The 12940-nt window shown below is 44.7% G+C and overlaps 1 protein-coding gene across 4 annotated transcripts in view; it reads right to left on the bottom strand.

The window, feature by feature from the left end:
* Window positions 1-12940, bottom strand: part of LOC118376442 (calmodulin-regulated spectrin-associated protein 2-like) — a 135044-nt gene that overhangs the window by 12464 nt on the left and 109640 nt on the right. For all 4 annotated transcript variants that reach the window (XM_052476334.1, XM_052476332.1, XM_052476333.1 and 1 more), the window contains 9 exons: window positions 6115-6205; window positions 5842-5938; window positions 5651-5673; window positions 5146-5518; window positions 4337-5006; window positions 4097-4237; window positions 3225-3453; window positions 2728-2908; window positions 1781-2438 (listed from right to left, as the gene is read on the bottom strand). In XM_052476334.1, the coding sequence (XP_052332294.1) occupies window positions 1781-2438; window positions 2728-2908; window positions 3225-3453; window positions 4097-4237; window positions 4337-5006; window positions 5146-5518; window positions 5651-5673; window positions 5842-5938; window positions 6115-6205 (2463 nt within the window). The remainder of the gene's footprint in view (window positions 1-1780; window positions 2439-2727; window positions 2909-3224; window positions 3454-4096; window positions 4238-4336; window positions 5007-5145; window positions 5519-5650; window positions 5674-5841; window positions 5939-6114; window positions 6206-12940) is intronic.

Genomic DNA, 12940 nt, shown 5'->3' with positions numbered 1-12940 from the left:
CATAGCTCTATTGGCTCCATTCTCCTACAGTAGCATAGCTCTATTGGCTCCATTCTCGTACAGTAGAATAGTTCAGTTGGCTCCATTCTCCTAGCACAGATCAGTTGGCTCCATTCTCCTACAGTAGCATAGTTCAGTTAGCTCCCTTCTCCTAGCATAGTCCAGTTGGCTCCATTCTCCTACAGTAGCATAGTTCAGTTGGCTCCATTCTCCTACAGTAGCATAATTCAGTTGGCTCCATTCTCCTAGCATAGATCAGTTGGCTCCATACTCCTACAGTAGCATAGTTCAGTTGGCTCCATTCTCCTACAGTAGCATAGATCAGTTGGCTTCATTCTCCTAGCATAGTTCAGTTGGCTCCATTCTCCTACAGTAGCATAATTCAGTTGACTCCATTCTCCTAGCATAGTTCAGTTGGCTCCATTCTCCTACAGTAGCATAGTTCAGTTGGCTCCATTCTCCTAGCATAGTTCAGTTGGCTCCATTCTCCTACAGTAGCATAATGCAGTTGGCTCCATTCTCCTAGCATAGTTCAGTTGGCTCCATTCTCCTACAGTAGCATAATTCAGTTGGCTCCATTCTCCTACAGTAGCATAATTCAGTTGGCTCCATTCTCCTAGCATAGTTCAGTTGGCTCCATTCTCCTACAGTAGCATAATGCAGTTGGCTCCATTCTCCTAGCATAGTTCAGTTGGCTCCATTCTCCTACAGTAGCATAGTTCAGTTGGCTCCATTCTCCTAGCATAGTTCAGTTGGCTCCATTCTCCTAGCAGTAGTATAATTCAGTTGGCTCCATTCTCCTAGCATAGTTCAGTTGGCTCCATTCTCCTAGCATAGTTCAGTTGGCTCCATTCTCCTACAGTAGCATAGATTCAGTTGGCTCCATTCTCCTAGCATAGATCAGTTGGCTCCATTCTCCTACAGTAGCATAGATCAGTTGGCTCCATTCTCCTAGCATAGTTCAGTTGGCTCCATTCTCCTAGCATAGATCAGTTGGCTCCATTCTCCTACAGTAGCATAGTTCAGTTGGCTCCATTCTCCTAGCATAGTTCAGTTGGCTCCATTCTCCTACAGTAGCATAATTCAGTTGGCTCCATTCTCCTAGCATAGTTCAGTTGGCTCCATTCTCCTACAGTAGCATAGTTCAGTTGGCTCCATTCTCCTAGCATAGATCAGTTGGCTCCATTCTCCTACAGTAGCATAATTCAGTTGGCTCCATTCTCCTAGCATAGTTCAGTTGGCTCCATTCTCCTACAGTAGCATAATTCAGTTGGCTCCATTCTCCTAGCATAGTTCAGTTGGCTCCATTCTCCTACAGTAGCATAGTTCAGTTGGCTCCATTCTCCTAGCATAGATCAGTTGGCTCCATTCTCCTACAGTAGCATAATTCAGTTGGCTCCATTCTCCTAGCATAGTTCAGTTGGCTCCATTCTCCTAGCATAGATCAGTTAGCTCCATTCTCCTACAGTAGCATAGTTCAGTTGGCTCCATTCTAGCATCGCTCAGCGTTTTACTACTCTAGCAGTACACACAATTACTGTCCCAGACCCAGAAGAAGTCATGGTTCATGAGTCATCCCATAGTTCATGTTGTGCCAGACACACAGTTCTGCATGAACATTATACTGTCCTGTTGCTTTTACATTGCTTACACTGTACACTGAACTTTAATATTTTATGATTATAACAAAAATGGATCAATGAACGCATTCAACATTTTAGAGTTGTAACATGCTAAATACAGTACTTGTACCGTCATCTCACAATTCTGAAATTCCTACCTTGTAGAAGAACCCACAGCACATTTTCTGGTCCTCTCCGTACAGCTCTCCACTCAACTCCAGACCCTGTCCACCCAGAGGCTTCAGTGCGGACATTGGTACTTCTATCAGGTCTCTACTGGGCTGGGACAGCACCTCTGCCAACTTCTCCGTCCTTTCATCTCTCCTCTCTTCCTTCCCTTCCTGCTCTCTCCCTTTAGTGGGCGAGGAGGGGTGAGCGCCTGCACTCCTTATCCCCGCCTCTGCTACCTCTGGCTGTGTCTCAAGCTCCTCATTTTGGTTCTGGGGCTCCTCTGCTCCCCCTAGGGCCCCTCCCTCCTTGCCCTCTTCTGTGGCCCCAGGACCCTCATCATGTCCCAGGTAGGCAAAGGAGGTGACCTGGGTCTGGCTCGGGGAGAAGCGTCTTAGCCTGGGCAGACTGTCCACAGACGTGGGGGTGTTGAGCATACGTCTTAAGGGAGTTACCTTGAGCTCGCTGGGGCGTGGGGTACGGGGGGTGTGAGGGGTGCTGGCGTGGAAGGAGGCTGGTCGGCGCTTGAGGCCGCCAGGGGAACGGTGGGGGGCGCGGGGGGAACCACCGGCAGAGGACAGGATGGGGGACATGGACCCCACGGACCCCCGGCCGGCTACGCTGTTGCGCCGGAGCTCCCGTAGCTGCCTGTAGAGAGAGTAGAAATGTGGATTTACATTTTTGCAATGATAACTAACCAAGCGATAATAGTATTGCGATAATTGATACCACAATTAATGAATGATGAAAACACATGGTTTTAGTCTAAATATCATGCCATTCTAATGCACAATTTATGTGTATTGATTACTATACCTGTATGTGTATGTGTGTGTGTGTGTGTGTGTGTGTGTGTGTGTGTGTGTGTGTGTGTGTGTGTGTGTGTGTGTGTGTGTGTGTGTGTGTGTGTGTGTGTGTGTGTGTGTGTGTGTGGTACCTGTGTGGTGAGGGCGCTGGAGGAGGTATGACCCAGGACTGTTGCTGTTCCCTCATGGCCATGATCCTGTCCTGCTGCTGAGCCAGCCGCTGCATCTCTGTCTGCAGGAACCCCAGGGACGTGTTCAGCCTCTCGATGGAGCTAGTGTACTCAGCCACGTCCACCTCTCCAGCCACTAACCCTGGAGGAAGACACAGCGGACACGTCTACTTTATAAGGTGGGTATCACACATGTATTCAACGGTACACATCCTGAAGTATGACTGCTCTCTAGCCTGGCCCTCTATCATTTTGTAATAATGGTCAATGGTCAATGTCGAGACAAAATTGGCAACAGAACAAACAGAGCTGTGACCAGGCTAGATTTTATTGAACCTTTATTTTTATTTGGAGTCAAAGATGAGACTAAGATGTATTTTTCAGATGCTCCAAAGAGTGGAAAATAAAAGTACAAGGCAAAGTTTTTGATTTGATCAGGAGCTATAGTGGTGACCCACCTGCACCCTCCTCGCAGGGGGACTTGGGAACGGCTCCATCGGGCTTGCACCTCTCCGCCTGGCCCAGACTGCCTGATGGGGTGAGGAGGGGGTCTGGGGAGGATTTGTCCAGGTCTGGGCCCCCAGGGAGGGGGCTGGTGGGAGAGGGGGTTATCCCTTTCCGTCTCACCACGTTGAGGAAGGCTGTCCTCCCCATCTTCTGACGATGCCGGGTGAACGCTGCCTCCACCTGAAGAAAATGACAAAAATGGTTGATTATTTCAGCACATTTTTAATAGCCAATGAACATGCTGGCTTGGTATGCTAAGTTATCCAACAAGATGATGGTTCAAATGAAGTGATTTCTGATTGATAACTAACTCTAATCATTTGATTGGACTGCTCCTTTAAAAAAAACCTAGTAGACCGTTGTTTTGTTCTTTGTCTGACACAATACCCAGTCACCTAAGTAAATGGTGCACTACTTTTGAACAGAGCCCTATGGAAATAGGTCTTTATAGTGCACTACTTTTGAACAGAGCCCTATGGAAATAGGTCTTTATAGTGCACTACTTTTGAACAGAGCCCTATGGAAATAGGTCTTTATAGTGCACTACTTTTGAACAGAGCCCTATGGAAATAGGTCTTTATAGTGCACTACTTTTGATCAGAGCCCTATGGAAATAGGTCTTTATAGTGCACTACTTTTGAACAGAGCCCTATGGAAATAGGTCTTTATAGTGCACTACTTTTGAACAGAGCCCTATGGAAATAGGTCTTTATAGTGCACTACTTTTGAACAGAGCCCTATGGAAATAGGGAATAGGAACCCTTAGGGAATAGGATGCCAGATGCCGAAGGAAGACGCTCTCAGAAGCTGAACTAGCCTATACCTTCTTCTTCTGGGCCTCGATGGCTCTGCGTTTCTCCTCCAGCTTCATCTTCAGGTGCACCATCTCTGACGACAGCAGGTGGGTGTGGTCTTTGGTAGAGGGTGTGGCCGGGCTCTGGGCTGGGTGGGCGGGGCTTGAGCCCTGTGAGGGGCAGAGAGAAACACAGAGTAGGAAAAGGGACGTTGAGAGAGAAAGAGAGGGAACAGAGTAATAGATCAGAGAGACAGTTTCTCTACTGACCTCAGGTGTGGCAGTTTGTGCGGGGGGCGTGTTCGGAACATTGAGCTCGGAGCTCTCGGGGGTGGTCCCTCCACTGCTCCGTCCCTCAAGCTTACGAAACTTCTGCTCGGCGAAGCTGGTCATGCGAACCACGCCTCCGCCTGAACCGCCAGAGGACGAGGCAGGGCTGGGCACATGGGACAGGGGGGCGGGGGGCACCGAGCTGGGGCATGGGCTGCTCCTCTCTCCCCTGTCTCCGTTCCTCACCCCCCTCTCTCCATCCCCCTCTGGTAGGGGACAGGATCGGGTCATAGCTTCATAGTCAGGGTCTATATCAGAGTAGTCCCTGAGGGAAGAGTTGTCCTCCTCCAAACTCTCCTGGATGTCCTCTGTCCTCACGTGGATCCCTGTGTCCACCTCATCCGTAGAGGCTGAGTTGGGGTCGGCCTCGTCCGCCCGGGCCTTAGCCGATCCTGGATAGTCGTCAGGGTCGTGGCCTGGGTCTGGAGGTTCAGCTCCATCATGTAGGAAGAAGCCGTTGGCCCCGGGCCCCAGGCTGCCGTGGGGCCTCTCTGTGTCGTCGTGGATGATCTTCAGGGCCTCCTCGATGCTGGGCGGGGTTGACGGGCTGAGGGGTACAGGGGGTGTACTGCCGCCCTTGTCGTTCTCTGGGAGAACGCCATTGGAATATCTAGATTACCAGACATGTATGATAATTTATTAGACACTTATTCATAGCATCTACCAGTTAACATGTATGTAACATATTTATATTCAATATGTGTCCCCCGTACAGACATTAAAACGCGCAACAGACCCATCAGACGTACCTGCTCTGGCTCCTGTGTGGCTGAGTCTGCCCACGCCCCAGTGCTTTATGGGAGTTGTAGTTGTGTGAGTCCCTGTCGTAGTCCTCCTCAGGTATGTGTCTAGCACTGCAACCCTGACCGTTAACGCTGACCGGCTGAAAGGGGAGTTGGTGCCTCATGCCCTCCCGAGGTGTGTGGTGAACTTTGAACCCCCCCAGGCCGTCTGTGCTGGCAGAGCGGGTCATGCTTCGGAGGGAAGGACCCCGACAGGGAGGGGCGCTTGGGTCCCCGTCCAGAGGAATCTCAAAGGAGATGCCCCGAGACCGTCTCTCCTTAGGCCACGTCCCAACACAGCCGTCCACATAGCACATGGACGCCGACCTCTTGATCACACCTGCCAGGAACAAGGAAAATGATTAGCTTGGTTCACACAGAGTACCAGTAGTAGTTCAGAGTCGTCAGCCAGATAAGATAAAGGAGTGTTTGTGATTCTGAGGAGAGGGGTAGGTAGTTCCTGTGTTCTTACCTGAAGCAGAGTCTGGTTGAAGCCTGAGAGAGCGCGAGTGAGAGAGCAAGAGAGAGAATTTTACCATAAAGCTCAAGAGCATACCTCCTGTAACTGCTAAGTTGAACTATGCTGGACCTTTCACAACATTGCTCAATAAGAGAAAATGAAATAACTACAGGTGATTATATTAATTCAATATTAATTCATACCTGTCGTGTTTTGGGCTGTCAGGTCTCTCCCCAAAGTCCTTTTTGGCTGGGCTACACATAGGACCCATAGTCCTGGATGAATGGGCAGGATCACAGGCTGGGTACAAACAAACACTAATCATTCTTCAGGATCCTCAAGTCAATAAAGGTACGTGACGTGATCTGAGTTCTGGTGAAAACTGAAATATAATGTGATATGCAAATGAAGTTGATTTATCTTCATAATCCCAACCATCATCCTCCTTTTTGGCTTTCAAACACCAATATCCTTACCTTGTGGGTCAAAGACTCTGGGCTGTACAAACGAAGGCTTCACCACTTCAAACCACCAGAACAGCTCTGCCATAAACACCAGGTAATTGTTCTGCAACAGGATAAAACACAACATAAACACCAGGTAGTTGTTCTGCAACAGGACAAAACACAACATAAACACCAGGTAGTTGTTCTGCAACAGGACAAAACACAACATAAACACCAGGTAGTTGTTCTGCAACAGGATAAAACACAACATAAACACCAGGTAGTTGTTCTGCAACAGGACAAAACACAACATAAACACCAGGTAGTTGTTCTGCAACAGGACAAAACACAACATAAACACCAGGTAGTTGTTCTGCAACAGGATAAAACACAACATAAACACCAGGTAGTTGTTCTGCAACAGGATAAAACACAGCATAAACACCAGGTAGTTGTTCTGCAACAGGATAAAACACAACATAAACACCAGGTAGTTGTTCTGCAACAGGACAAAACACAACATAAACACCAGGTAGTTGTTCTGCAACAGGACAAAACACAACATAAACACCAGGTAGTTGTTCTGCAACAGGATAAAACACAGCATAAACACCAGGTAGTTGTTCTGCAACAGGATAAAACACAACATAAACACCAGGTAGTTGTTCTGCAACAGGACAAAACACAACATAAACACCAGGTAGTTGTTCTGCAACAGGATAAAACACAACATAAACACCAGGTAGTTGTTCTGCAACAGGACAAAACACAACATAAACACCAGGTAGTTGTTCTGCAACAGGATAAAACACAACATAAACACCAGGTAGTTGTTCTGCAACAGGTCAAAACACAGCATAAACACCAGGTAGTTGTTCTGCAACAGGACAAAACACAACATAAACACCAGGTAGTTGTTCTGCAACAGGACAAAACACAACATAAACACCAGGTAGTTGTTCTGCAACAGGACAAAACACAACATAAACACCAGGTAGTTGTTCTGCAACAGGATAAAACACAGCATAAACACCAGGTAGTTGTTCTGCAACAGGATAAAACACAACATAAACACCAGGTAGTTGTTCTGCAACAGGACAAAACACAACATAAACACCAGGTAGTTGTTCTGCAACAGGACAAAACACAACATAAACACCAGGTAGTTGTTCTGCAACAGGATAAAACACAGCATAAACACCAGGTAGTTGTTCTGCAACAGGATAAAACACAGCATAAACACCAGGTAGTTGTTCTGCAACAGGATAAAACACAACATAAACACCAGGTAGTTGTTCTGCGACAGGACAAAACACAACATAAACACCAGGTAGTTGTTCTGCAACAGGACAAAACACAACATAAACACCAGGTAGTTGTTCTGCAACAGGATAAAACACAACATAAACACCAGGTAGTTGTTCTGCAACAGGATAAAACACAACATAAACACCAGGTAGTTGTTCTGCAACAGGACAAAACACAACATAAACACCAGGTAGTTGTTCTGCAACAGGACAAAACACAACATAAACACCAGGTAGTTGTTCTGCAACAGGACAAAACACAACATAAACACCAGGTAGTTGTTCTGCAACAGGATAAAACACAACATAAACACCAGGTAGTTGTTCTGCAACAGGACAAAACACAACATAAACACCAGGTAGTTGTTCTGCAACAGGATAAAACACAACATAAACACCAGGTAGTTGTTCTGCAACAGGATAAAACACAACATAAACACCAGGTAGTTGTTCTGCAACAGGATAAAACACAACATAAACACCAGGTAGTTGTTCTGCAACAGGACAAAACACAGCATAAACACCAGGTAGTTGTTCTGCAACAGGACAAAACACAGCATAAACACCAGGTAGTTGTTCTGCAACAGGATAAAACACAGCATAAACACCAGGTAGTTGTTCTGCAACAGGACAAAACACAGCATAAACACCAGGTAGTTGTTCTGCAACAGGACAAAACACAGCATAAACACCAGGTAGTTGTTCTGCAACAGGATAAAACACAACATAAACACCAGGTAGTTGTTCTGCAACAGGACAAAACACAGCATAAACACCAGGTAGTTGTTCTGCAACAGGACAAAACACAACATAAACACCAGGTAGTTGTTCTGCAACAGGATAAAACACAACATAAACACCAGGTAGTTGTTCTGCAACAGGACAAAACACAACATAAACACCAGGTAGTTGTTCTGCAACAGGATAAAACACAGCATAAACACCAGGTAGTTGTTCTGCAACAGGACAAAACACAACATAAACACCAGGTAGTTGTTCTGCAACAGGATAAAACACAACATAAACACCAGGTAGTTGTTCTGCAACAGGACAAAACACAACATAAACACCAGGTAGTTGTTCTGCAACAGGACAAAACACAACATAAACACCAGGTAGTTGTTCTGCAACAGGATAAAACACAGCATAAACACCAGGTAGTTGTTCTGCAACAGGATAAAACACAACATAAACACCAGGTAGTTGTTCTGCAACAGGACAAAACACAACATAAACACCAGGTAGTTGTTCTGCAACAGGATAAAACACAACATAAACACCAGGTAGTTGTTCTGCAACAGGACAAAACACAACATAAACACCAGGTAGTTGTTCTGCAACAGGATAAAACACAACATAAACACCAGGTAGTTGTTCTGCAACAGGATAAAACACAACATAAACACCAGGTAGTTGTTCTGCAACAGGACAAAACACAACATAAACACCAGGTAGTTGTTCTGCAACAGGACAAAACACAACATAAACACCAGGTAGTTGTTCTGCAACAGGACAAAACACAACATAAACACCAGGTAAACAGGATAAAACACAGCATAAACACCAGGTAGTTGTTCTGCAACAGGATAAAACACAACATAAACACCAGGTAGTTGTTCTGCAACAGGACAAAACACAACATAAACACCAGGTAGTTGTTCTGCAACAGGACAAAACACAACATAAACACCAGGTAGTTGTTCTGCAACAGGATAAAACACAACATAAACACCAGGTAGTTGTTCTGCAACAGGATAAAACACAGCATAAACACCAGGTAGTTGTTCTGCAACAGGATAAAACACAACATAAACACCAGGTAGTTGTTCTGCAACAGGACAAAACACAACATAAACACCAGGTAGTTGTTCTGCAACAGGACAAAACACAACATAAACACCAGGTAGTTGTTCTGCAACAGGATAAAACACAGCATAAACACCAGGTAGTTGTTCTGCAACAGGATAAAACACAACATAAACACCAGGTAGTTGTTCTGCAACAGGACAAAACACAACATAAACACCAGGTAGTTGTTCTGCAACAGGATAAAACACAACATAAACACCAGGTAGTTGTTCTGCAACAGGACAAAACACAACATAAACACCAGGTAGTTGTTCTGCAACAGGATAAAACACAACATAAACACCAGGTAGTTGTTCTGCAACAGGATAAAACACAACATAAACACCAGGTAGTTGTTCTGCAACAGGATAAAACACAACATAAACACCAGGTAGTTGTTCTGCAACAGGACAAAACACAGCATAAACACCAGGTAGTTGTTCTGCAACAGGACAAAACACAACATAAACACCAGGTAGTTGTTCTGCAACAGGACAAAACACAACATAAACACCAGGTAGTTGTTCTGCAACAGGATAAAACACAGCATAAACACCAGGTAGTTGTTCTGCAACAGGATAAAACACAACATAAACACCAGGTAGTTGTTCTGCAAAGGATAAAACACAGCATAAACACCAGGTAGTTGTTCTGCAACAGGATAAAACACAACATAAACACCAGGTAGTTGTTCTGCAACAGGACAAAACACAACATAAACACCAGGTAGTTGTTCTGCAACAGGATAAAACACAACATAAACACCAGGTAGTTGTTCTGCAACAGGACAAAACACAACATAAACACCAGGTAGTTGTTCTGCAACAGGACAAAACACAACATAAACACCAGGTAGTTGTTCTGCAACAGGACAAAACACAACATAAACACCAGGTAGTTGTTCTGCAACAGGACAAAACACAACATAAACACCAGGTAGTTGTTCTGCAACAGGATAAAACACAACATAAACACCAGGTAGTTGTTCTGCAACAGGACAAAACACAACATAAACACCAGGTAGTTGTTCTGCAACAGGACAAAACACAACATAAACACCAGGTAGTTGTTCTGCAACAGGACAAAACACAACATAAACACCAGGTAGTTGTTCTGCAACAGGATAAAACACAGCATAAACACCAGGTAGTTGTTCTGCAACAGGATAAAACACAGCATAAACACCAGGTAGTTGTTCTGCAACAGGATAAAACACAACATAAACACCAGGTAGTTGTTCTGCAACAGGACAAAACACAACATAAACACCAGGTAGTTGTTCTGCAACAGGACAAAACACAACATAAACACCAGGTAGTTGTTCTGCAACAGGATAAAACACAGCATAAACACCAGGTAGTTGTTCTGCAACAGGATAAAACACAACATAAACACCAGGTAGTTGTTCTGCAACAGGACAAAACACAACATAAACACCAGGTAGTTGTTCTGCAACAGGATAAAACACAACATAAACACCAGGTAGTTGTTCTGCAACAGGACAAAACACAACATAAACACCAGGTAGTTGTTCTGCAACAGGATAAAACACAACATAAACACCAGGTAGTTGTTCTGCAACAGGATAAAACACAACATAAACACCAGGTAGTTGTTCTGCAACAGGATAAAACACAACATAAACACCAGGTAGTTGTTCTGCAACAGGACAAAACACAGCATAAACACCAGGTAGTTGTTCTGCAACAGGACAAAACACAACATAAACACCAGGTAGTTGTTCTGCAACAGGACAAAACACAACATAAACACCAGGTAGTTGTTCTGCAACAGGATAAAACACAGCATAAACACCAGGTAGTTGTTCTGCAACAGGATAAAACACAACATAAACACCAGGTAGTTGTTCTGCAACAGGATAAAACACAACATAAACACCAGGTAGTTGTTCTGCAACAGGATAAAACACAACATAAACACCAGGTAGTTGTTCTGCAACAGGATAAAACACAACATAAACACCAGGTAGTTGTTCTGCAACAGGATAAAACACAGCATAAACACCAGGTAGTTGTTCTGCAACAGGATAAAACACAACATAAACACCAGGTAGTTGTTCTGCAACAGGATAAAACACAACATAAACACCAGGTAGTTGTTCTGCAACAGGACAAAACACAACATAAACACCAGGTAGTTGTTCTGCAACAGGATAAAACACAACATAAACACCAGGTAGTTGTTCTGCAACAGGATAAAACACAACATAAACACCAGGTAGTTGTTCTGCAACAGGATAAAACACAACATAAACACCAGGTAGTTGTTCTGCAACAGGATAAAACACAACATAAACACCAGGTAGTTGTTCTGCAACAGGACAAAACACAGCATAAACACCAGGTAGTTGTTCTGCAGCAGGATAAAACACAACATAAACACCAGGTAGTTGTTCTGCAACAGGACAAAACACAACATAAACACCAGGTAGTTGTTCTGCAACAGGACAAAACACAACATAAACACCAGGTAGTTGTTCTGCAACAGGATAAAACACAACATAAACACCAGGTAGTTGTTCTGCAACAGGATAAAACACAGCATAAACACCAGGTAGTTGTTCTGCAACAGGATAAAACACAACATAAACACCAGGTAGTTGTTCTGCAACAGGATAAAACACAACATAAACACCAGGTAGTTGTTCTGCAACAGGACAAAACACAACATAAACACCAGGTAGTTGTTCTGCAACAGGACAAAACACAACATAAACACCAGGTAGTTGTTCTGCAACAGGACAAAACACAACATAAACACCAGGTAGTTGTTCTGCAACAGGACAAAATATATATATATATGCCATTTAGCAGACGCTTTTATCCAAAGCGACATACAGTCATGTGTGCATACATTCTACGTATGGGTGGTCCCGGGAATCGAACCCACTACCCTGGCGTTACAAGCGCCATGCTCTACCAACTGTGCTACAGAAGGACCACAAAACACACACACAAGTTGGATAGGGGGAAAGGAAATGTAATACATCCAAATAACTGCATTTGTCCAGAAAGTGTCTCTGTTGAGACAAGTCACAGACGAGGCAACATACTGTATATTGGCTGGTAGATCAATGATGAGGTCAGGGATAGCAGGTAAAGCTGCCTCCAAGCTACCCTGGTTGCTAAGTAACTGAGTGTGGGTGTGTGTGTTATTGGCAGCCTCAGATTTCTCCGTTACCTCAACATCTAGTGTATAGTGGAGAAAACGGATATATATTAGAGTGTGCCATAGACACACACAACACAGAGTATAATATGGCTTCATTCCTTTAATGATTCATCCACTTCTTCTGACTGGGCCTCTGTCTCTATGGAATGGAGGGTCTTCATTGACCACAACCTCCCCACAAACTAAGACTGGACTGAAGATTTCAAAACATTGTTGCTTGGATATTCCCCTTTGGATTGTCAAGAGCTTTTGGACATTGGGTTTAGAGTGTAGGACACCCACCCACACTGTGGTGGTCTGGTTGGGTGTTCTGGAGAAAGTTTGGCCAGTAGTGAGTTGGCTCCATGCCAGGGCCTTTAGCTGCTCTTCAGGACACATTCTCTCACTCTCTTCCCCTCCCTGAGACGCTTGTTGCACTGTGACCAGTCTATACACACCCAGTGGTACATGGTGTGTGTGTGTGTGTGTGTGTGTGTGTGTGTGTGTGTGTGTGTGTGTGTGTATACACG

This window comes from Oncorhynchus keta, chromosome 23 (assembly GCF_023373465.1).
Source record: "Oncorhynchus keta strain PuntledgeMale-10-30-2019 chromosome 23, Oket_V2, whole genome shotgun sequence".
NCBI classification, from domain to species: Eukaryota; Metazoa; Chordata; class Actinopteri; order Salmoniformes; family Salmonidae; genus Oncorhynchus; species Oncorhynchus keta.
The sequence above is the reverse complement of the archived record's forward strand: the minus strand, read 5'-3'. Positions and strand labels throughout refer to the sequence as shown.